The sequence below is a fragment of the Rissa tridactyla genome, chromosome Z, assembly GCF_028500815.1.
Source record: "Rissa tridactyla isolate bRisTri1 chromosome Z, bRisTri1.patW.cur.20221130, whole genome shotgun sequence".
Taxonomy (NCBI): domain Eukaryota; kingdom Metazoa; phylum Chordata; class Aves; order Charadriiformes; family Laridae; genus Rissa; species Rissa tridactyla.
The window spans coordinates 1,493,785-1,519,452 of NC_071497.1; the positions used below are offsets into that span (position 1 = coordinate 1,493,785).

The 25,668-nt window shown below is 40.6% G+C and overlaps 1 protein-coding gene across 7 annotated transcripts; it reads right to left on the reverse strand.

Moving 5' to 3' along the window:
• Positions 1–667: 667 nt before the first annotated feature.
• Positions 668–25,652, reverse strand: ARSK (arylsulfatase family member K). Of its 7 annotated transcripts, none has more exons than XM_054185469.1 (9): positions 25,386–25,652; positions 23,704–23,970; positions 19,672–19,801; positions 18,611–18,770; positions 12,692–12,974; positions 6,155–6,326; positions 4,485–4,709; positions 2,655–2,879; positions 668–2,569 (listed from the first exon to the last, which is right to left on the reverse strand). In XM_054185469.1, the coding sequence occupies exons 1-9, from the start codon at positions 25,530–25,532 to the stop codon at positions 2,295–2,297; spliced, it is 1,884 nt and encodes a 627-aa protein (XP_054041444.1). In that variant the 5' UTR covers positions 25,533–25,652; the 3' UTR covers positions 668–2,294. The 7 variants fall into 7 exon arrangements, with proteins under 7 accessions (XP_054041444.1, XP_054041450.1, XP_054041449.1 ...); XM_054185475.1 differs by having other exon boundaries at positions 23,704–23,914; positions 25,386–25,650; XM_054185474.1 differs by lacking the exon at positions 25,386–25,652 and adding an exon at positions 25,269–25,354.
• Positions 25,653–25,668: the final 16 nt, after the last annotated feature.

Sequence of the window (25,668 nt, forward strand, 5' to 3'; positions counted from 1 at the left end):
CTACCAAGTTTGATTTTAGCCAGCTGTGAACCTAACTTATAGTAATTTTAGCTAGACTCTTATTTCCACGGCTTGCTTAAAAATAAGGTCAGATAGGCTGTCGCCCAAGTGCATTCAAAGCCTGGATTTCCCCACTGATTCTTTTTTCTTACCAACTAGGCTGGTTTTCCTCACAAAGGGCAGGTGATTATTTTCCATGCAATTTGTTGTCAAATTGACACTGCGAAGTCTCTTACCTCTCCAGTGACCGCTAGGACCTCGTGTTTACTAAAATAATTCCCATCTTTGTTCATCAGGACAGTGGCACCTCTGCTGCCTTTGTAAGCACTTGAAGATAAGATAAAAGAAAGGTTCTGCAGCTGATCCGGCCGGTGCCTGGTAGGGCTCTGACCTGTCTGCATCTAATAAACACGCTTGAACCTGTTGGGATTCCAGCCTTCCTTCTCCATTTCCCTCCCCGGTGTCTCTTCAATTTAAAACCATGTAACGCGTTCAATGTGATCAAAAACACTTACGAAGTAGTGCGTCTTAAAAGCTTGTGTCTTTGAGGAAAGCACTGTCCACAGAACTGACAAAACAGAAATTACCCCAGTAAATTCTTTATAAACATTTTCTAGTAATTTCTTTAAACATTCAGCCATTAAAAAAAGCACACACAAAAACCACATCCAGTTCACCATAATTTTATTTTGCTGTATTCTGTACAAAGTACTGCATTCTGTCCAGACCTCTGGAAAGTGATCAATTTATTTATTCTTTTCCCTGCTGAATGAGCCTTCATATGGATATATTCATTTTATTTTCTCATGCAGCTGTTTAACATCGCACTGCTAAGATATGTTTTTTGTGGAAATTATTTCGTGCCACATTGTTTGAAGGTTTAACTATTAATTTGTTCCTTGCCCTCAAAAAGCTACCATAGCGGTATGTAGTATAAGGTTAGCCTTAATGTTCTATGAACACAAAAAAATAAACCAGACAAATTATTCACAAACAGGTACCTAATTCTAGTGTGGTGGTAAGTAGTTTACGAAATGCACGTAGAGTGCTTCGCCATCAGAACAGACACATAATTTTCATGTTTGTTTTTACTGGCTTACTGCCACTGCTGAGTATTTCACTACAGATTCCAGAAAGCGTTTAGGTATGAAGTATAATGTCATCCTGAGTTGTTACTATAGCAGCAACAATTGTGATCAAGAATAAGCAAAATCATAAGTGCTGCTACAATTACATTGTTCCTTAAGCTGAAGAATTACTAGCTAAACCTTACCTTCTTCCAAAACTGTTTTGTTTTCTTATCACATCCCTGGAAAAATGTAAAATAGTATTTTTATGTGGACTTTTTCTGCAAGATTCAATTGCATCTCCTCTGTGTACATTGCCGGTTCCAGTCCTCCACTCATTGACGCGCATTAAAACATTTGCCTGCAGAATCTAGCTGTGTAATGAGACCTATTCAAGCAGTTTTCATTTTATGCTATGCAAATCACACTGTGCCTTCTCAGAGAGCTGCTCTACTCGCGTTTGTCAGAGGGTTTTTTGTTTGTTTGTTTGTTTGTTGTCTTTTTTAAAATTTCTGACGGTGACCAGAGACCAGATTCCGCTTCACTTGCACACATGCTCAATTAGTAGCCTATGCGTATTATGAAATTTTAAACAGCAAGGAGTGACAAGCACCAGATCCAAAAGCAAGAGATCAGAAGGCAGATCTTGAGAAGATGGAGAGTCAGTCACGTATAAAAAAGGAACGCTGACATAGTAAGTACTTGAATAAACTGCATATAAGTTCAGACCAATACTAGTTGTTAACTTTTTGATTACAGTTTAACCACTATAGCTTCTTTAAGATGGATGAATATGTACTCATTGTGGACTTAAAATCCTTCTTGATGGAAAGCGGGCTCCAGCACATTTCACTACGCTACACTAAATTCTATAACCCTTGCTTTAGTCTGTCCTTAGAAATGGAAATTCCTGTTGAGTTCTAATGCTTAATAGTCTGCATTTTTGCAACAACCTAAATATTCCATACACACAGTCAGTACTTATGTACTATTCTTCCTATGTATACATAGGTGTTACAGAATTATAACACGTAAAAATCTAGATTTGTTTTGCTGGCTAGTTATATAAAATGCTTTTGGCTTTCTAACACAAAGTGGTAATTGTTCAGGCATCTTGGCTTTCAATAGCTTATATAAGACTAATTCGAACACTTGAAATACATCATAACATTACAAATGCAGAATGTTTTCATATCCCCAGTCGTATGAAAGCTAGGTTGTTTTTATTTATTCACTTTGACCAAGCCACTTGTCAATTGCATTCTCGTATTTTTTTGGTTCCTTTAACCAGTCTTGATGCCACCTAAGGTTGGCAATAACATTTGAGTAATTCTGCCCCAAACTTTGTTTCCAAATGATAAACTGTCTTTTGTTATACTCCTGAACAGAAGAGGAGACCTTTGGGTAATTTACTATAGAGCGGAGTATTTTGTCCAAGGAATGTACAATTACTGGGAATTTCACGGCAACATTTGTTAGCTCATCTGCGTCATCAGAAAGGTCTGTAACAAACAAAAAGTCAGTTAAGAGCCAATTTGTATTTAAGTAAACTATTCAGTGAGTTAGGACATAAAAGCTGTAACATACCAAACAGTTGTGGAAGTACTGAACGGCCATCTGAGTACGCGATATATTTCCATTTGCCAGTTCGAAGCATGTACGTGGAAGAATTCACATTGCATCCGTGGAACTCACTCAACACCCACGAGGGCCGTGGCCCTCTGGGTGAGACTTCATTTTCAGCCTTTCCACAAAGCAGCGGCATCAGAGAATGTCCACTAAGGTTCTGTGTGACAGGAATTCTTGCTATATCTAAGCAAAGATATACAAAGTCAAAATGCTACTGCGGTTACTGTGACTAAAAAAACCCAACATAACACTACAGGTGTCACACATAAATTTTATTACAATAATAAAACATGTATTCCTAATTGTTCTCCTTGTAGAACCCAGGAACGCCAAGATACACAAATAATAATAAAAAACCTTAAGGAACTTTCCAAGGTCGGCTACCCACCATCTTGATCCAAAGCAGTATCAGCTTTGGATCATGTCAATCATTAACAGACGTTTGCTAAAAACAATTGCGATAGCCTCCAGTGATGGGTGGTGCTTTTTTATTTTTTTAAATCATGGGTTTATACCCTTCCCTTCTGCTCTGACCACGTCAGGCAGGAGAAAGAGACTGTCATAACATGAAAGGCCTCTACAAGCTCCATATCCAACATGGCCTAACCATTCATTTCTTTGATAATAACGGTTTTAAGCTCCTGTCTAGCATTCCTCATCACGGAATTACAAAACACTTTATGGAAGGTGGTCATTACAGTTACCATCTATAACTGTTGGGGAAACTGAGGAACAGAGCCACTTGTTTCTCTGGTAGGGCTGGAGATAAAGATGGTATCAGAGGTGGCATCAACACAGTGTGTATGGAAAACACTGGACGACTGTATAGCCTACTTGATGCCCCCTGGAAGATGCTGTAACTTGAATAAGCTCTGCAGCATCAATTTACATCACAAGTGTCCCTAGCTCCCAAAGATCAGCTCAATATTAAGAGGCCACAAGGATCTCTCAGGGCCATTCTGAAAAACACAGCTGAGAATCCCAGGGATGTTACCTAAACTTTGGCATGTCCTAAAAACGGGGTATGACAGTACTGCTATTTTTAATCACCCTACAGAACATAGCATACAGTCATTCAAAATTCAACACTTCCCATTTCACACCGTGCAGCTGTGTGCACTGTGGTAGTATTTTATCCTCAGTTCTATGCCGCGTGGTGATACTCAGTGCATACACATTGCCCACAAATGGCTTTTTCCTTCACCAGCACATATCTTCCTTTTACTCCTCTGTTTTCACAGCATATATACCTGTCTTTAATCTGTGGTTCTTCCTTGAGTAAATAAAAAGGCCAGCATTTGACTAAGCACTAGGAAGACAGACCTGTAACATGTAAACCCCGTAGCACCCAGTGTGCGGGCTAAAAACTTGAACAAATACTTACTACATTTGAACAAATGAAAAAGGGATATGTCTTCTATCATCCTAAACCAGCAATGGTATTAATTGCAGTAACTGAACCTAAACTGTATCTAAAATACATCTGATTGTTATAAAAAAATAAAAAGGTGATAAACCCCAAATAATCCTCTATATAATAATTCACTGTAATTGTGCTGATGACAGTAACACTAATAAGGAACATCATCAGCTCCTTCATTTAATTTTTACATCCATTTTTTTGCATTTTGTATTAAGTCTGTATGTATGCTCCACAGATAAACTGTTATCTCCTGTTGTGTTACTACATTGCCTCACCAAATAGATACGTAATTCTGACTATAATACAAATGCATAATAATAATAGTAACTGTGAAAAAAATTTCAATTTGAAATTACTTAACTCACCAAGCATAGTAGGATATATATCCACAAGAGATACCAGATTTGGTACTTGCTGCTGTTCTTTTATGCCTGGCCCCATAACTAAGAGAGGAACATGGGAACTTCCTTCATACATGCTCATTTTATAGAACTGCCGGTGTTCCATAGCAAGTTCTCCATGATCTGCCGTGAATATAACGACTGTTTTTTTAAGAAGCCCAGTATCTCTCAGAGCTGAAATCACCTCACCTGTAACAAGAAAAAGATACTGAAAAGGATACCTTCAAAATATTCCTTCCGACTTCTGTACCTGCAAAGCAGCATGCAAACCCTGAGGAATCCTAGATGGAGGGTTAGAAACTCCTCTCCCTGCCACGGAAGGCAGAGCTCAAAGCACTCAGCCCAGAATAATGCACAGTCGTCAATGAGTTGCAGGGGTTTGGCTCCCAATGAAGCGTGGAGGGCACTAAACAACAACCATAACAATTTCAAAAGGCAAGGAGGCACCACAGGACAAGCTGCGTTTTTGCTACAGTCACTTCTGTTTAATTTCTAGCGTAACTAATAATAGTTATTTCAACGGCAGTAAAATAGGACAGCACACGCCCTGACACTACATTTAGGGTGAAGGACTCTTGACAGTACCCACCTTACACATAACCAGTGGAAGTCTCTCCTTCCTGTGCCTGTACCCCCACAGGAGGCCCCTGCACATACATCTGTGCAACGGAGACAGGGCCAAGATCAATCAAGTCGGTAACAAAGCAAACTTACACATCTTTAATGTTAAAACACTAAGATGATCCTTGCTTAAATAGACTAGTTAAAAACATAAAAGACATTACCAAATTAAACCCCAGCACAGATACTTTGCAGTACCTTCATTTTCCCAAAACCGTCAGGCTGCCGTCAATCTCTTTTCTTTCATAAAACGTGCAAGAGTCATTCTTTGTCTTTTAAACTACTTTATCACACTAACATTGCTAAAAATATCAGCTTATTTATTAATGAATTTAATATTAGAATGCAAGGAAATTCTTGTTCTTTCATGGTCACTTTTCAAATTAAGAAATAAAACACTGTAAATGAAGACAAATTGGCATTGTAATTTTTATGTATATAGACCTTACTGCAAACTAGGAAAAATACTGAATGCCTAATTAGGGTTTTTTTTTTTCTTCTTCTTAACTTTCAATAATATGCTGCTAAGATAGACTTTAAAGGTAACTTTACTGTTTAGTCTAGGTGTTAATAGCTGTCATCCAGTCTATGCATTTGAAATCAACCTCTGAGGAAACTGCTTATGCCCTAAAATTTATCTTTGCTTCCAGCTTTGCTTTGCTGGCCTGTCCCCTTCACAACCGTTTCCATTATTTCAGTTAGCACTTAATCAAAGAGTATTTAGTTCCTCTTTAGTTCCACATGGGTCCAGTAACATTTTGTTGCAGTAACTGGGCTTTTACAGGGTCTCTCACTGGTGATTGTGATTACTTTTCAAAGTGCTCTGAATTCACCTTGCAATAGCCTTAAAAGCTATCCAGTTATTTATCATATAGACTGATTAAGCAACACCCATGTGCTTTACTCCCAAATCTAAATTGTGTTTTATTTTTTTCCCAGAAGACCACCCCAATCAGCATTTTATTAAAGAAGTCAGAACAAGAAAACTCACTGTATAACGAAACATTACCTACCCAGCATAGCATCTGTCTCCGCACACATCGCATAATAAAATGCTCTAATATTTCTCACTTCTTGCTTTGTAAACTCTCCTGTGCAATTCTTGGTGTAAGATGAGTAATAGTCTACTGGATGCATCTCTGAAAAAGAAGACCACTTGGGTATTTTAATAGCTTCATAAGTTACCTAAAAATAAGAGAAAATCAACATTACTTTAGCAACTGAATTAAATATTTTTTAAAAAAAACAGATTTAATTTAAAACTTTTAAGCATAAATTCACAGTTCTCAATTTGTGGACCAGGAAACACCAGCTGCTTATCTGTTACATAGTGCTGCTACCTCCTCCATACTTCCCCTCTGCTTCCACAGGTATCAAGTCATTTTGAGAGTGCTATAAAAATCAGCTAAAAACTAAGGCTAGGAGCCAGAAACACGTGCTCTACCAGCTGATGCCTTTTTTTAAGAGAGACACCACAGAGCAACCTTCTAGAACTGTACTCTAGAGTAAGTATTGGCATAGTGTCTCATTAACTACAGGATAACTATAAACCCTATGTATCAAAACGTTAGGGTATTATGTGAGCCTACAGAACAACATGGAAATTTACTTAGTCTGGGAAGGTCTCCAGGACAGTGGATGACAAGTCTTGACATCTTGATAAAAAAAGTCAAATGTCAAACTTTCTAATACTTTTCTATTTGTTTCCACACATGTCAATCCATTTAGTTATAAAGAAGTGTAAGATCAGTTTGAAACTAAAAAGTAGGAGGCAATCAATTACAAATAATGCTGGATTTGAATATTCAAATTGGCATGCTCACAGATATTGTGTGCTGCATTACCACCTTTAGAGCCTCAAAGTTTGACATATATTTAACCTAGGCAGTCATACTTGGAAGTATTCCCTTAAGTGCTGCAAGGACGGCAAGGAAGGAGAGGCGGGGGTGTGGCTCTGTGCATTAGGGAATGTTTTGATTGTATGGAGCTAGATTCCAGCAATGGTAAAGTCGAGTGTTTATGGGTAAGGACGAAGGGGAAGGCAAATAAGGGAGATGTTGTGCTGGGAGTATGCTACAGACCGCCCAACGAGCATGAGGAGACAGATGAAGTCTTCTGTAAGCAGCTGGCTGAAGTCTCGCCATCACCAGCCCTTGTTCTGGTTGGGGACCTCAACCTGCCGGGTATCTGCTGGAAATACAACACAGCAGAGAGCAGGCAGGCTCGGAGGTTCCTCGAGTGCATGGAAGAGAACTCCCTGACACAACTGGTAGGGGAGCCTACCAGGGGAGGTGTCTCGCTAGACCTACTGCTCACAAAGAGAGAAGGACTAGTGGGAGATGTGGTGGTCGGAGGTCGTCTGGGCTTTAGTGATCATGAAATGGTCACGTTTTCAATTCGTAGCGATGTAAGGAGGGGGGTTAGCAAAACCTCCACCTTGGACTTCTGGAGGGCGGACTTTGACTTGTTCAGGACACTGGTTGAGAGAGTCCCTTGGGGGACTCAGGACTTTGTCCTGAAGGGCAAAGGGGTCCAGGAAGGCTGGACGCTCTTCAAGAAGGAAATCTTAAAGGCCCAGGAGCAGGCTGTCCCCAAGTGTCACAAGTCTAAAGGGCGGGGAAAATGGCCAGCCTGGACGAATAAGGAACTTCTGCTGGGACTTAGGAATAAAAGGAGGGTTTACCACCTTTGGAAGAAGGGACAGGCAACTCAGGAGGACCACAGAGATCTCATTAGGTTATACAGAGAGAAAATTAGGAAGGCAAAAGCCCAGCTGGAGCTCAACGGGGGGGAAGTTGCAACCAAGGATGAGGAGAAGGCTGAGATCCTTAATGCCTTCTTTGCCTCCGTCTTCAACAGTCAGACCAGCTATCCCCAGGGTGCTCAGCCTCCTGAGCTGGGAGATAAGCATGGAGAGCAGAACAACCCACCCATAATCCAGGAGGAAGCAGTCAGTGATCTGCTTCTGCACCTAGACGCACGCACACAAGTCGATGGGGCCGGATGGGCTTCACCCAAGAGTACTCAGGGAGCTGGCGGGAGAGCTCACCAAGCCCCTCTCCATCAGTTATCAACAGTTTTGGTCAACAGGGGAGGTACCAGATGACTGGAGGGTGGCTAATGGGACACCCATCTACAAGAAGGGTCGGAAGGAGGATCCGGGGAACTACAGGCCTGTCGGCCTGACCTCAGTACCAGGGAAGATCATGGAGAGGATCATCTTGAGTGAGCTCTCACGGCAAGTGCAGGGCAGCCAAGGGATCAGGGCCAGCCAGCAGGGGTTTAGGAAGGGGAGGTCCTGCCTAACCAACCTGATCTCCTTCTATGACCATGTGACCCGCCTTCTGGATGCAGGGAAGGCTGTGGACGTTGTCTATCTGGACTTTGGTAAGGCCTTTGACACCGTCCCCCACAGCATTCTCCTGGAGAAGCTGGCGAATCCTGGCATAGATAAGTGTACTCTTCACTGGGTTAAAAACTGGCTGGATGGCCGTGCCCAGAGAGTTGGGATTAATGGGGTGAAATCCTCTCAGCGGCCGCTCACCAGTGGTGTCCCTCAGGGCTCGGTTTTGGGGCTGGTTTTGTTTAATATTTTTATCAATGATCTGGATGAGGGGATTGAGTGCACCCTCAGTCAGTTTGCAGATGACACCAAACTAGCTGGGAGCGTTGATCTGCTGGAGGGTAGGAAGGCTCTACAGAGGGACCTGGACAGGCTGGATCCATGGGCCAAGGCCAACCGTATGAGGTTTAATAAGGCCACGTGCCAGGTCCTGCATTTCGGTCACAACAACCCCAAGCAACGCTACAGGCTTGGGGCAGAGTGGCTGGAAAGCTGCCCAGCAGAAAAGGACCTGAGGGTGCTGGTGGAGCCAGCTTAACACGAGCCAGCAGTGTGCCCAGGTGGCCAAGAAGGCCAACAGCATTCTGGCTTGTATCAGGAATAGCGTGGCCAGCAGGAGCAGGGAAGCGATGGTGCCTCTGTACTCGGCACTGGTGAGGCCTCACCTCGAGTGCTGTGTTCAGTTCTGGGCCCTGCTGTACAAGAGGGACATTGAGGTGCTGGAGCGTGTCCAGAGGAGAGCGACCAGGCTGGTGAGGGGTCTGGAGACCAGGGCATATGAGGAGAGGCTGAGGGAGCTGGGCATGTTTACCTTGGAGAAGAGGAGGCTGAGGGGAGACCTCATTGCCCTCTACAACTCCCTGAAAGGAGGGTGCAGAGAGGTGGGGGTTGGCCTCTTCTCCCAGGTGAATAACGACAGGACCAGAGGAAATGGTCTGAGGTTGCGGCAGGGGAGGTTTAGATTAGAGATTAGGAAGAATTACTTTACCGAAAGAGCGGTCAGGCACTGGAACAGCCTGCCCAGGGAGGGGGTTAAGTCACCATCCCTAGAGGTGTTTAAGAAACGACCAGATGTGGCACTTCAGGGCATGCTCTAGTGGCAGAGACTGTAGGTTGTTTGGTTGGACTTGATGATCTTAAGGGTCCTTTCCAACCATGAAGATTCTGTGATTCTGTGTGCATTTAACACAGTTAATTACTTCTATATTGCAGATTTAAAGCACAAATTACCACAAAACAGAGCTGTAATCTCAGTATGGAAAACTTAAGTTTATTAAATAAAACCACAGCTGTTGCTCTCATTTACCTCTGAAAATCTCTCTAACAAACAGATCTGAGGCCTAGATCGTGGCACAGCAGCTCTGGTGCCTGTGCAGCAGCACGTTCCCAGGGCTGCAGCCACAGATCCACTCCTGGGTTGGCCCCAAACACAGGCAGCACTGGTGATATCAGACTAAAGCCAACGAATAAAGGTAACCTGGTAGTTCAGCAAAGTTCTTGTAAGTTATAAATCAGTAGTGCCATTAATGTAAGACAGCATGACTAATAGGAGAAGTTATGAGTTTCACAGCTGGTTAGTTAAGAATCACAGAATGGTAGGGTTGGAAGGGACCTCTGGAGATCATCTAGTCCAACCCCCTTGCCAGAGCAGGGTCAAGAATAAGGCAGGTACCTAGGAACGGGAACAGACTGAAGAAACTAACCACCAAAACATATGTCAAGCCAAAGAAAAACCATGTATGGCTAGATGGACCGAGTGCACCAAGCAGTCACCGCAAGTTTTGGGGTCTACGACCACTGCGGACCACCAGAGGGACAACCACGACTCAACCATGCATGCGTTCTATAGGAGGGGACTGTGTAAATGAGTTCCAAGAATTTGAGTGAATATGATAACCATTCCCGGACATCAAAATGCATATGTATGTGATAGCCTAATAAAAACTGTGTTTTGTTTAACATACAGTATGCACGCTAGGAGAAACGATCCCACACACATCCAGCACTGCAATAAAAAACGCCTACCTTCTAAAACGCAAAACAAGTCTTAGAGGGTTTCCCTTTAACCAGATTTTACGGTAACACTGGTTCCTGGATGGAAAAGTAACTGATACACACTGTCCAAGGGGCTCCAGGCAGCACAATAGCAACCAAAGTTATCCCTAGAAACATTACATCCCTGTTTACTGGTGCAGCAATTTAACTATCATTGATAGTTAAACTGGACCCAATTTGGTATGCCTCATGGTGTGCCATGGATAACTATGAGCTATCTGAGGAGCTACTAGCATAGCATCTGTCTCAAGCACATGTCATCTTTGACCACCAGTGCTGTCACGGCCACGTGTTCCAATACCCACAAAGCTCCACCTCCCTCGACAGCCCATATTCTCTCTTGAGTTATCTAGCAGAGGTATTAAGTCATCTAAAGAGTTGGTAAGACAGCAAAAGTTAGAGTGCCCATAACATACAGACAAAACCCAGCTTTGGAATAATCAGACATACCAAAACTTAAGTTTCCTCAGGTGCTATAGAAAATAGGCTACAAGAAGAAACCATGGACTGCTTCAGTCATCTTCCTATGGCTGAAGGTCCTTGGCTACATAAAGTCATGTTTTAGACTCCTCAAATGGTTATTTGTTAGTTTCTTAAGATATAATGGGAGCAAAAAGTATCCCTCTCCATCCACAATTCATCAGAAGACGGAACCCTTTTCTACAGGACTACAACCTTGTTTTAAGGATTCACAAAGTCATAATCCCTTTGTCTGTCGGTTGTAATTCATAGCTATGAAAGAAGCTACATGCCCTGAAAAAGTGCCAGCTTGTGCAAAATACAGGGGACCACCTGATTAGCAACACAGGGTTTCATAAACATACCATGTTGATACTCCATTCTGTACTAGCTCCCTGTTAAACATATAATTTAATTCACGTTCTTCATCTATGCACTCAAACTTCTTCATGAGATTGACCTCTGCCATTTTCAAAGATGACTTCTTCCGTGGCCAAAACACAGATACATTCCAGAAGCATCAGCCAATGGTCAATAAATGGTAACATGTAGTTCACATAACTGAGTATGTGCATCTAGTGATGAAAAGGACCTCAGCAAACCATGGAATTTAAGTGCTCTTAACTGGATCAAGGATGACAAAAATTTGCCAGAGATGTAATAATTCTGTCTGTGTCTTGAAAAAAGGTACCCCCACTTCCCAAGACACGTCTAACCAAGTAACTCACACCTAGAAAGTTGTCCTTACTATCCAAACTAGATCTTACTTTTTGCAAATGGTTTTTTTCCCCATCCACTTCTCACCATTCCTAGAAGAAAAGAACCCAAACCCCTCAATCTTACACAGAAATTCACATCTCTCAACCTTAATTTGTATATCCCTTTTTCTAAGTCCCTGTATTTTTGTTGCACCTAAATAAACAGATTTTGCAGTTCCTCAGTAGAAAATGCCAAATGAGTTATATAAATCATGTATGGGTTTTTTTGAAATAGGCATAAAGTCTTTTCAAACTTATTTCTCAGTTCTTCAGCTGCAGATAAACTTAATGCTGCCTTTATGCAGTTGTAATCCATTAATATTCTTATGACAGATAATGGCACATGGAGACCACACAAGGGAGAGCAAAAATATTTACTGCTTCTTTGGGATAGAGTGCTATCTGCTAGCTTTCCACATATGGACATAATGGGTAAAAACATGGAAGAGCTACAGTAGCATGAAAAGAACAGAAAAGAGAGAGTTCTGCTGTGTCTTACTGCTTTAGGTTCATATTGTAGCAAAAGTCAATCTCTCACTATAAAACTCAGACAGAATGACTACATATAGCATCATTTATAACAAGCACAATACAGAATGTTATGAACAATGAAGTCAGACCATTATTGAAAAAACAATTACAATATAGCAACAATTTCATTCTCCATTTAATATGTTTCTAGCCATTGAATTACAAATTTAGTTATTGATTCAGTGACTACTGTTAACAAACCCTTTCCTACAACAGAGGAAAATTATTCATTTCTATTTGCTTAGCCTTAAACCAAAAATCTAACATCTCATCCAAGTACTTTCTTACTGTGTACTGAAATATCAAAAACGGGTCCGACTTGAAAAATCACATGACGAATAAAATGCTATTCAAAATAAATACAGTTATAAATAAATCTATATTTAAATTTCATTTTCACATACCTTTTCAAGCCAATAGGGAGATGTTAAAAATGTAGAGGATCCAAAATTTTCTCCCGCATAGGGTGATGGATACGGGTGTGGTAAATTTAGTCCCAAGTAAAGTACAAATGGTTGAGTAAGGTTAATGGCTTCTTCCTTTATCCAATCTACTGCTTTATCAGTAGTCCGCCAGTCTGCTTCCATCACTCTCACATGTGTCTTATCACCAGTAAGCTTCACCATGGGTCTCCCTTCTTGCCGGAGCAGGAAGTCAACATCCCTCGTCCAGGCTTCTACACGGTTACTGAAAATACAGACACAAGACAAATACTCAGTGGAAAACATTTTCTCCACTTTTTCTCCAAGTCAAAAGTGACGAATTCCTGAAAAACTTCCCCTGTGTTTGTAGCTGCCATCTATTTGTAATTTCTACATAAAGGAGAATTGTTACTCAATTGATCAATAGCTATTGTGCATCTATTTTATATTCAAAGCTTTAGCCAATCTGTTTTCTGCTTCTGAATCTTCTTTCTTATTTATTATAGTTTCATGTCAGAATGGTTCTTCTCTCATAACAAAATAACATTTAGAAATAGCATCTCCATGTTGTCGACCCTGCTCTCCGTTCTGGCTGGATTCACATACTACTTATCTGGTAAAGCAGGCCTTAGATTTTTGTTATTTGAGAAAGTCCTGTGGGAAATAACTTGCCTGGAGAGGCTGCCTTTAGAACCAAAGTTCTGTTCTTAGACCACACTATTAGAACATTTTTTAAACACTATTAATTACAACAAAAATCTGTAAGAGTGATTTATCTTGTACAATTGCTTTTGATATAGTTGATAAATCTATAAAGAAAAGGGAATAACTGAGAATAAGAGTGTAGGGAGAAAGCATGAAGTGGGGGAAAAAAAAAAGACAACACTTTAATGATAAAATATTTTTGGAACAGATTTTCTGATGTCATGACAATTGTTGCCTCTCTAAAACCCTGAGAAACCTGAGCTGCAGATGTCCTTTGCCAGCCTGAATGACACCACAACTGACAAAAACAAGGGCTGGGAGGAAACAAGATTTAAGACCTTGACTACATTTTGTTCACAGCAATTTCAATATAAACAAAGCTGCTCAAGGTTTGATCGCATACTTTCATCAAAACACAGCATTATTATAGTTTAAAGAGGATCTAACCAGTTTTGTCCCCATAGAAATTTTAACGGCGTGCTTTTAACCTCCAGAAAAAACTATTCGGAATTATCTGTAACAATAATTTTAAATATTGTTTTAACTCCTTGTTTAAGCTCACATTTTCAAGATAAGCAGGCTTAAACAAATTAATTAGAACAAATTAAGGTAGCTAGAGGGCCTAAAGAGAAATCATATTTCATACGCATTAAAATGAAGTGACAGTAAAGGACTGGGTCTGTCAGATTGCATCTAACATCACAATACTGACTTGCACAGAAAAAATTACTATGTGGGCCATAGGCCAGTCTGACTCTCCAATCAGACTGAGGTTAGGATCAAGTTTAAAAAAACCCAAACTCAAAAAACCTCCCCAAAAAACTCCACTTCAGACCCTTTCCACATTCTGGAGCAACACAGGAGATGTTTTGACACATCCAAGACCAAAACTAATCCTCAGGCAGAAAAGGAAAAAAAGATATGCCAAAGTAAGAGTCTTCAAAAGGCCAGGAGGAGAGGTGAAAAAGGGCGCAATACTAAATTAAATCCTTGAATTTAAAAGGAAAGAGCAAATCCTTGACAGATAATTATTCAAAACCTTCAGAAATCCAATTTTCAACACTTTAAATGGGAATGAAGGGGGATCATACCTCCTTTGCTAGCAGGTAGTACTACAGAGACTGTAACAAACACATGATGGAAAAAAGCCGATAAATAAAGAATGGGAATACGTCAATGTAACTCTGAAAATAAAGCTTAATGAACTACCATCATTACTAACCTAAGTGGAAGTAATCACATGACAGTCAGTAACTACATCTGTTTTAAATGTTAAGTGAAGACAGCCAGGGACATTCAAAAGGACCCACAGAGTCTTTTTGACAGGGAGCAGAGGCTTCCCGTACTCAACAGTCTGGAGGCTAAAGATCCAGCTCTTTCTCTCTGTTAATATGCATTTCTTTGTATGCACTTCCTAGAAGCCATTTTCGCCAAATATCATTAATCCACAGCTATGAATAATTATCTTATGAGTAAGTCACTTTCAAATGGATCCTTGTATATTTTACTATGTATTTTTAAGATACATAAATTTCCTTATTTACAGAGATGATTTCTGTTAGCAAGGCACTATTTGCAACAGGTTGGGACAAAGAAAAATCAATTTATGTCACACAACTGAAATGTTGCAGCAGAGAAGTTAACAATTCTTTTTTTATTAGGTAAATATGGGACCAGTGAGCAGTGGTGATTTTGTTGTTCAAAGAAACAACACATGTGCTTAAGAAAAGTTTCTAAAGAGGTAATACCGCTCACTGTGTTTCTGTGGAACAAGCTGATCTCCACTGAATCTACTACTCATCTTGTGCTAGCTGAACTGTTCTATATTCCTTCGCTAGTCTCCCTTTCAACAAGAAACTTAAACAGCAGGACATTTTAGTTATCTCCACAATGTATGTGAACCTTTGTTATAACTCTTCTACGCTATTTATAGATTACTTAATTGGCTACTTAAGGTTTTTAAACGTCTACACAGATGCCATGCTAGGAATGAGATGCACATTTTTCTCTGACTGAGGAATTGTATTTGCAGTTTTCATTTTTTGCATCTAAAACTGTGTAAACTGCCATTTTCCAATTCCTCTTGTGTAGGCATAGAAAGGCTGGCTAACCATGTGTTTATTTTCATTTATTTTCAAGACCTACCCACGCTTACTCAAATAATAATAAGGGTTTGATCCTATTAAGTACAGATCTCAAACTTTCACTGAAGGGAAAGTTAGAAAAAAATGTATCAAAAATTTGTACCTGGTTAAAATGCAGGACGAAGATCTAGGACAAAAGATAATTAAAAACTGCAACACCATAGACTTCAGTATTTTTCTGTTATCTTTGAAGTGCCTGAGAAATCAACCTCATGGGACCAAGAGCTACGCAAACATGATGTGATTATATGGTTACATTGTAATTTCTGTTTGTGAGACTCGAACCCTACCACTAAAGTAGATGAACCTATACATGGCAGAATGAGTACACAATTGTAACTCTCCTGATACTGGTGCTGCTACAGTTTTGCAAAACCCTGAATTGTCTTAATTTATTTCTCACCTGTGAAGACTTGGAACAAAAATATTTAGAATAGTACCAATAGAACCATTCAAATCAGAGAGTAGCAGATAAAATAAGTACAAGAGCAAGGTTAAAGCAATGGCATGCATCAATAGCTAATGGCATCAATGAGATATGCACTCTGAAGAAGGGACTGTCAGTGTTAATATCACTGTACAGATGACTTGTCAGCAGCATCCTGAGAGCAGGATGGTAACCAGGTCATCGTGCTCTCTGTGTGCCATTCCTCTTCCCGTTATTCCGACGGAAAAACAGAATACAGTAAGATAGCCACAGTAAGGAAACAAAAAGGCTATTAGCCTAATGTTCCTGAAGACTGAAGTAAGCAAGATTTCAAGGCAAAATATCACACCACAGCAACTCTTCACTCCTAAAGAGTGTAAAATACCCATGCAAAGTGCCATTTCATGATTGCCAGCCAACAGGAAAATAGGAAAGATGATTGCTGCATCCCTTGCCAGTAATCCTGTTCAGACTACCTGAACACAAACCCTAGTATTTGTGAGTACGTTTGTGGGTATGAGATTGTGAGTTCGCAGGGTTAACAAACTTAGAAAGTTAACCAACATAACAAATATGTTCCTCTTCTATATGATCTCACATTAACATTTTCTTTGCATTAATTCCTACACAATAAAATTAACTTGAGAACTAAGGACAATCTGTTGTTCAGCTTGGCATTCCCCATGTAACGGACTTCATACTAAAGCCAGAATTCACCTCCTGTCTTCAGCTCAGGCAAATGAAAGCAAGACTTCTGGAATCCAGACACTTATATGCAACTAACCTTTTTTCAGTGCCACCTTTGTGTTCCAGTTATCATATGAACAGCCAGGAACTCCTGGAACTACTTAGAGCTGTTCTTCTTTAAACCCGGAGTGACTTTAGATTAGAGATAAACAGATTTCAATGTTATAAAACATTTCTCTATCTCAGGGAAGGGCAGGGTGAGTGCATACTATTTACTATTTAGACAACACAGAATCTTCTGTGCACAAAAGTGATTCAGGAGAAAAGTGTAAGGGTCTGTATAATACTGCAGAAAATTTTCATTTTGCAGGGTAATTTCAATTTACTCAAAATCTATTCTAGAAATGCTTAAGAAATGATGCACCCACATAATCGTTTCTCTTTTGCTTCATTACATAGAACAAAATCTGACCCTTTGCTTTCTCAAAGAATGGTCTGTTACTGGCACTTTACAGTACGCTGTTAAGACTAAGCTCTTCTGAAAAGCGTGAATGCCTCAGGCAGTCACAACTAACCAGCTCTACACTACAATAATACAAACATCTGTACGCATTCATCTTAATGTTCAGTTGTGTCTTGACAGAGAGGAAATTTTCCCAACATTCATACAAGCAAGCAAAAAGAATAGAATAATACTACAGCAGATGACTTTTTAGTACATTGTACAAATAATTATTTATTAGTGTAAAGAAAAAATAAAAGTCTTAAGAATAAGGCAGAATTCAGAAAAAAAAATTCAAAGCAAAAGAACAGAGACTGAACACCCATCTGTTCACAGTTAGATGCTGTTACTGAGAAGAGCTGCAGACAGAGACAAGAGAGAAGCATCAGTAGTACACAAATATATACGCTGTCTGGTAAAGTAAGTAAACATTAAGTTTTTGCTGTAAGTCTGTATTTGAATAATCTTTCACTTCCAGTGTAGAACTGGTATACGGAAAAAAAGCTTTCTTTTCTTTTTGACAGTCCTAAACTGGAAAGTAAATTATTACTTTGGCCAGATTCTGAAGTGGGTACGCTTTACAAATTATTTTGTAGATCAAAAGCAGTGCATACAAGCAGCATACTATTAACTACTAATGTGACTTTTCAACGTCTGATTGCTTGTTTTAGTGACAGAAGTGAGGAAATTTTAAGTAAATCTAACCTGTTTAATATCAAAGAAAAAGCTACTCTTCATTATTATTTCAACAATGGACATCATTATTAGTCAAGGAGACAGTGCATCTTCATAAAAAACACACAGAAGGAAGACACCATGTTTCACCCCAACAGTCCCAGATACATTATGCTTATTGCTTTTTGAACATAATGCAGTTAGTCTCTAAATGTTTAAGTATTTTTCATGAATTGCTGCAATTCTAGTAATTTTTTTTTTAAAAAAGAAAGCTTTACAGTATAGGAAGTACAGCAGAAGTATGAAAATATATCGCCTTCAAAAAAAAAAAAAAAAAAGACCACCTCGTGTTTTGTGATGCTGGATTTAATGTTCAAGTATTATCAAACATGTTTCTTTGTTCTGCTTTTCCTACACTGCTAGTATAATAAAGCCAGGAAGTCTCAAGGCAAGAAGGGTTTATGAAAATTTCTCTTAGGGAGCCATACCAATCAATGATCAAGAATAACCTTCATTCGTGTTGGGCAAAACCACAGTCTTGATATTCACCTTCTGGTTACAGGTAAAAGCCAAAGTGCATCTGCATGGGATGCGCTTGCTTCTGCATAAAGTTGCAGAACAGACCTCTGACAGGTTCCTAACACAAGTTCTTTTAAATTAAAGCTACTACCATTTCAATCAGACACAGAAACCACCTGCCCGACCATTAAATGATTTATTCACTCCTGTTAATTTCACAGCAGGAAAACTTATCTGATTACCTTACTGAATGATGTCCAGAAGTATAGTCCAATTTCCCAAACTTCTGTGTACGGTAGCCATGCTTCTCCATGAGATCCATCCACGTTACATAACCTGGATCTAGACCTTTGAAGTTATTCCAAGATTCTGTTAAATGAGTGAAAAGACCACTCCACATAGCTGGGGGGAAGAAAGAGAAAAAAAAGGATATGGTTTTTGACGAGTAAGCGGTACTTCCCATCTAAATCTAAGTTGAATGTACTTGAGAAGGGATCAGTCTTATTATTTTAGAGGTAAAAAGTCCACATTGTGATCCCGTAGAGCAAGGAATACAAAGTAGTACTCTTACATTTTCATCATCGATATGAATAACAACATTTACTAAAATAATCCCCAAAATCGCAGAAGGTGTCTTCTTTCCAGGCACTGTGCAATCATTAAATCAAGGTTTTCTATAGATCAGGGAATTTTCTTACTGATTGCAGAAATAACATGCCATGGTAGTACAGATCCTGATGAAACAGTCATGTACAGAAAAATACTGAAGTATTCAATTAAAGCTACCAAAAGATATATTATGTATTTTTCAGAACACTTGGAATAAATATTATCAGAACGCAGTGCTAACAGCCACCTATTTATTCAGTTGTTATTATTTAATATTTCTTCCCGAGAATAGGAAAGAGATTTACTAGCTTTGTATTGGGAAGGGAGAGTAGTTCTGAATGCAGCTTCAGCACTGCTGGAGACAAACTGACAATTTCTTTACAAATCCTGAAGATTTTTTAAAAGTACTGAAGCTTCAGTAAAGTTTGCAAAGGTTTGAGAGCTCACATATAGCTGGAAAAAAGAGAATTAAAAAAACCCCAAAAAACCAAAAACAAAAAGAAAGGAAGAAGCATGAAAAACAAAAGAGAAATGGATCAAACATGAGAATACCGTATAAATTCAGACATAAACTAAAAAAATTGGGTCTTATTTTAAAAAAAATCCCCCAAATTCAATCCTTTGAGATTTCCCATCATTACCACATCTAAATTGACATGTGCAAGTATTTATCTGATGATTTGCTTGGTCCTACCTGCACGGGAAGGACAACAAATTGGAGAATTGGTATAGGCATTGAGAAAGACTGTGCCGTATCTTTTCATAAAATTTATGAAAGGCAAATCCACAGTCTGATTTCCTGGATGAAATGTCAAGCGTCCATCCTGTAATCAAACAGAAAAACTATGTAAACAGCATTATCCCAAAATATTGCGTGCATTAATTCATGGATTTATTACCTTGAACATGTATTACTCAAATGTTGCCAATTCCATTCAGGTACGGAAAATAAAGTGTTCAGAAGCTTTAATTAGATCAACATAAAATGGATTACTTATGAAAAAGTGTAATGTAAAAGATAAGTGGACATCTTTATAGTAAAATTACTTCCCTTCTATCGCTATACATATTCTAAGCTTCAATTCTTGCAGGAGTAGTCTTGCATGACACATTAACAGGGATAGGTATGGTGAAAGAGGAAATGGAGTCAGTCTGAATCCTGATGCAGACGTGTGCACTGGTACGTATTTCTCAGAACTCATCCTCTTCCTCTTTTTAAAAGTTTTTCCACGCAACATCTCTGTGAACTTATTTTAAACTACGGACTTGAAAAATGATCAGCAAGCCTGAAGGAAGCCTATTCTCCCAATGAAAAGCTGTTTGCAGTGGTTTCCTTTTGATACTTTATTGATCCCTTATTTTATCTATTTCCTTTAGCTAGAGTTTTGAATCAGTAACTTTAAAAAGACCCAAAATTTTGAATTGGTACTTTTACTGTACAAAATTATGATGACATGAAACCAGGTTTCACGTAGACTGTCCTGTTTCAGGTCACTGTCTTCTCCTGTAACTTGTATGTCTTTCCTTGGTTCAGTTAAGTTGTCTCAGCTCAGCCGCAGACTTACTGGTTGGCTCTTTTCGTGAAGAAACTGTTGTCTCTAGTTACAAATTCACCAGCTACTGGCTCATTTCTTCCAAAGACAATGTACAAATTACCACATCAGCCTCTGCATAATATATGCCAGCATGCAATTTCTTACCTCTAATGCCTTACCATACGTAGGCAATGGACCATCCTCCCAAGTTACTTCAAATTATTTTAAAGGGAGAACAGATCCTATATGAGAAACCACAGCAAAACAGCTGGTATATGATTGCTTGTAACCCTGCAGCCACATGCAGCCTACCAGCAGCAGAAGCCTACAAAAAATCCTATATCCATGCCATACATTGAGCCTTATTTGGCACAATGGGTTCCCGGCGTCTGCTGAAGCCAACAGTCATCATTACATGACATTAAGTACAAAATTGCACTGTGGCTTTTACTGTAATGTTTTGCTAAGTGAGAAATCTTGAAAACAATTATTTAGTGAGATACTACCTCTTCAACAGAAAATATTCAACTGAATGACCACTTTGCTCCTGCTGACTCATAACCAAAAATCAGCAGATATGACCAACAGTGAATTACGGGAGTTGCTTTCTCTTAATACCGAATAGGTATAATAAAAACTTCAATGACTGCTTCAGATGAAGACCTTTGATCATCTACTTCAAAATGTAAAGAACATATACAGTCTCAAGGGACGCAGAACCAAGGCCTTACCTTCTGTGAAATTTCACCTTTAGATAATGGTACATTTGAAACAGGTACAAACACTTCTCAGACATTTGAGTCACAGTGAAAACTCCAAAGTATAACGGAAAATGCTATTAGCTTAGAGCAAGACAGGTAGATGGATGCATGGGTTCCGAGAACTGCTACCCTCAGTTTTTAATTAAGAAAATTAATTTATTTTTTCAAAGATTGTATTTGTTTTGAAAATAACTGTTTGAAACAAACACGTATTTAACATAATATTCTTCTATATGAGACAACAGGCAAGTTTACATGGAAAGAACAATAGTTTGTTTCTGTCTTCAGCATTTAAGAATACAGATCAGACAATCTAAGACTTGCTATTTCATACTATGTTGTTTCTGCACATTAGCAGATGTGTTTCTAAATTTTCACTTCAGTTTTACTAGCTTAATTTTCTGCAATAATTTGTGGGAGAACAGAAAAAAATAAAAGATAAGTGAGAGCAAACCTGAAGAATTTACAGTCTGTGTTACTATTGCTTCCATTAACCACAATTCCCCAGTGGCAGGCACTCATCGTCCAAGTGAATATTTACAAAGAATACTGCAAATAGTCAGTCTGCAACATTTCAGAAAGAAGCCGGAAAGCAGAGTTAAGCACAGCATAACTGTGCTCCACAACAGAAAATTTACTGAAAATATTTTAAGGTTAGAATTATTCTGGCATTTTTTAAAGTATTTTAACCTTACAGCATGAGCACTTCATTACCTCACTAGCCACCCAGCCATTGCTCATGTACTAAGTCCGTAGTCAGAGACTAACATCATTTTCTTCACTCTTTAGAATTCAATGCAGGGACTGCACGCAGAAGAAAACAATTCCCTCCATTTGTTTGCTGACAGAAAATGCTATTGGATAACATGGTGTTGTAGAGAGAATCACTTCATTGGGCACCAAGAGAGCAAACTGTGGCATCCCAGCACCACACTGCAGTGGATGACTACGCAGTAAACCAGGCCACTGGAGATCAGAATATGATAAAAGACTGATCACCAGATTTTGTACACTACTACAAATGTCAACTAGAACAAGCATTCAGGAGAAACTGGAAACGAAGCTGTAATCTGCAATATGAACTTGAAAGGAACTTCAGGCTGAAAGTGCTCTTAGAAAGTACACAACTGATTTGTCATCCTGTCAACAACATATTCACAAGTTTCTCCAACAAAGATATTGTTTGTTTGAACTGCAGGAGACAAGAGTTCATTCTTTCGATACTGGACAGACAGGCGACGTGTCTATTCAGTGAAAGAAGCTTCTTTAACAGGCTGAGAATCTACAGCTATTTCTGGAAATCTCTCCAAGAACTGCGTAGGACTTCTGGGTTATGAAGTACCTGAGACCACACATTTATTCTGAGTGACATAAGCAAGCACACTTCATCCAGGAACTTGAGCTGCACTGCAAGCAAAGTGTGTCATCGCCTAGTTATCCTCAAGTAGCAGTTTAGGAGCTGAATTCCCGACTGGCACATTCCACCAGCAAGCCCTGCGGGAAGCACAGCACTCAATGTGACACGAGCAGAAAGCTGGCTGTTCAAGCAAGAGGCCCCTGCTCTGCAGGACGAACACAATCCAGCATCACTGAGAAGAAAATTTTCATCACTCTTGACAAAACAGGTGTGGTTCTTTCACAGACAGCTTCACCTGTGACACAGGCAGGCACACTTTCAAATGAAAGCCCCTACCTTGTGACAGCCTGCAGGACTTAAGCTTTTTTTTTTTCCCCAGAAAACCTGTAAGTTTCAACAGTATAGCAGTACTCTTCCTCTTTTCTACTAGCGATGCAATCAAAATGGTTCATCCATTTCTGCCTTCAAATCCATCTCATAAAAAACTTATCCAGCACAACAATTCTTTTAACTTATTCTCCTTTGTGTGCACTACCAAATACGATACTTTTCAGAACTGGCACCTTGTTCTTAATTGGTTTTGTAAAGAACATTACAAACATCCGGGGTTCTGTCTTTCATTTTTGTAAGGTCTACCTCGCTAATCCCCATAAGGGAATCATGAGAATCTCCCTGTTTACAGGATGACATACAGAAGCCTTACTAAGATTTGTCTGCAGCTTCTGCTAGCACCTGGAAACAAACTGGCCATTGACGAAGTCCCAGAACCTAAACTGTTATAAATCTGGCGTTTTATTGGTAAATAATAGTTTTACTAAAGGTGAGAATTTGGAGAAAAATTCCAATCTACAAAACAACACATCACTTTGGAATGTTAAGAGAGACGATATGCTTAAAATAAGTACAGTCAGAGGAAGGAAAGTAAGTAAGGAGCTACTGCTTTATCTTGTAAATCATAGCAAACTTGCGTTTTAAGAAGGGGTTTGAAGAAGGATAATATGTGTTTACCAAATACTTCAGAACAATTCATCCCAAGAATGACAGGCAGCAGCCAAGAAGTCAAGTGCCCTTACCCATGCTGTCAAGGATGGCATACTGAGATGACTGGGTGCCAAGTGTTGATTTCTCAACAGTGAATGAGAAGTGATGAGATGTGAGAGTCCTTGGAAGTAATACGATGGAGCTTTTGTTTGATTTAACAGGAACGAGAGCTCAGATGAGGCAGAGAAACCAAGGCTTTTCCTTTCCCCAAAGTAAAACCTTGATAAAAGCATTTCCAGAATGCTGGGTGGGCAGACAGAAGCACAGTGAGAAAAGGGTGACAAAATGTGCTGTTTTAACTGTAAACAAGGGAATAGATTTAGTATTTGTGAATGAAAAAAAATAAATAAAATCTTTTCTACCTCTCTGTGGTTTAGAAGAAATATATCAATAAGTCGCTGTAATAAAACCACCAGAAATTTATAAAAACATACCTACTGTTTCCTTTTAACTGTAGATATTCACCCGACAATTTTATTGTAATATTTGTTATACTTAATAATAAGTCTAAGTAAGTCAATACACGATGCCCAACAGCTTAACTCTGTCATTTCATCTCTTATTACAGACACTCTCCATTTCATCTGTTGTGGAGACCTAACATTCTGAGGATTTACAATAAGAACAACAGTGACTTTTCCTTTCCTTTCTGCTTTTCAAGCCAATAGAAAAGCATACATGCGCTGGTAGCCCAGAAAGCCCCCACAGCCTGGGCTGCAACCCCAGCAGCGTGGGCAAGGGGGTGAGGAGGGGATTCTGCCCCTCTGCTCCGCTCTGTGAGACCCCCCTGCAGCGCTGCCTCCAGCTCTGGGGCACCAACAGCAGAAGGACACGGAGCTGTTGGAGCGGGGCCAGAGGAGGCCCCGGAGATGCTGGGAGGGCTGGAGCCCCTCTGCTGTGGGGACAGGCTGAGAGCTGGGGGGGTTCAGCCTGGAGAAGAGAAGGCTCCGCGGAGACCTTCCAGCCCCTTCCAGTCCCTCAAGGGGCTCCAGGAAAGCTGGGGAGGGACTCTGGAGCAGGGAGGGGAGCCATGGGACAAGGGGGAATGGTTTTTACTCTGGAAGAGGGGAGATTTAGGTGAGAGATTGGGAAGAAATTCTTTGCTTTGAGAGGGCGGTGAGCCCCTGGCCCAGGGTGCCCAGAGCAGCTGTGGCTGCCCCATCCCTGGAGGGGTTCAAGGCCAGGTTGAGACGGGGCTTGGAGCAACCTGGGCTGGTGGGAGGTGTCCCTGCCCAGGGCAGGCCTTTAGGCTCCCTTCCAATTCTAACCATTCTATGATTTGGAGCAGCAGGTCTGCTCTGTCAATTACTGCCCTACCCCACAGTCCCAATGACCTGTCCCCACCTGCCTCCAGTTGCAGTGACAAGCTGTAGGTACCACAGCTGATCAAGGGAACGGGTTATGCAGAAGTTTCTGACTACTGTGGTGTACCTGGTGAAAACATAGAGCGCACTCCAGGGAAGAATGAGGAGGTTGGCTTAGATAACAAAAGTTACCTTGTGAAGGCCTGCCCTCATGGTTCTAAGAAAGCCCTGCGCCCCGTGGAGATGACAGAGAATAAAAAACAGCTCTGTTTTCGAAAGCCTGTGGTTGTAACCTGGGCATAGCCGTCGCTGCCACATCCTCGGAGGTCCCAGTCAGGCCCGGACCGGCAACATGCCACCGCCGAGACAGCCACCGCCGCTCTCCCGCCCTCCCTCACCTGGACACTCACCAAGGAGTCGCAGGCCACCAGCACCACGCTGGGCCGGGGCTGGCCCCCGGGAGCGACTGGCCGCGGCCTCCTCCCCGCCCAGGCCGCGGCAGCCATGAGGAGCAGCGCCAGCCCGGCCCGCCCCAGCGGCCGGCCGCCGCCCCGCATCGCTGCGACGCCGCCAAGCCCCTCTCCCGAAGAGAGGGGAGCAGCGGCCCTGACAGCCGGAGCCGCCCACCGCCCTCGGCCCCGCGGACCGCCGCTGTGGGCGTGCCTCGGGAGACGGGAACTACATCTCCCACAG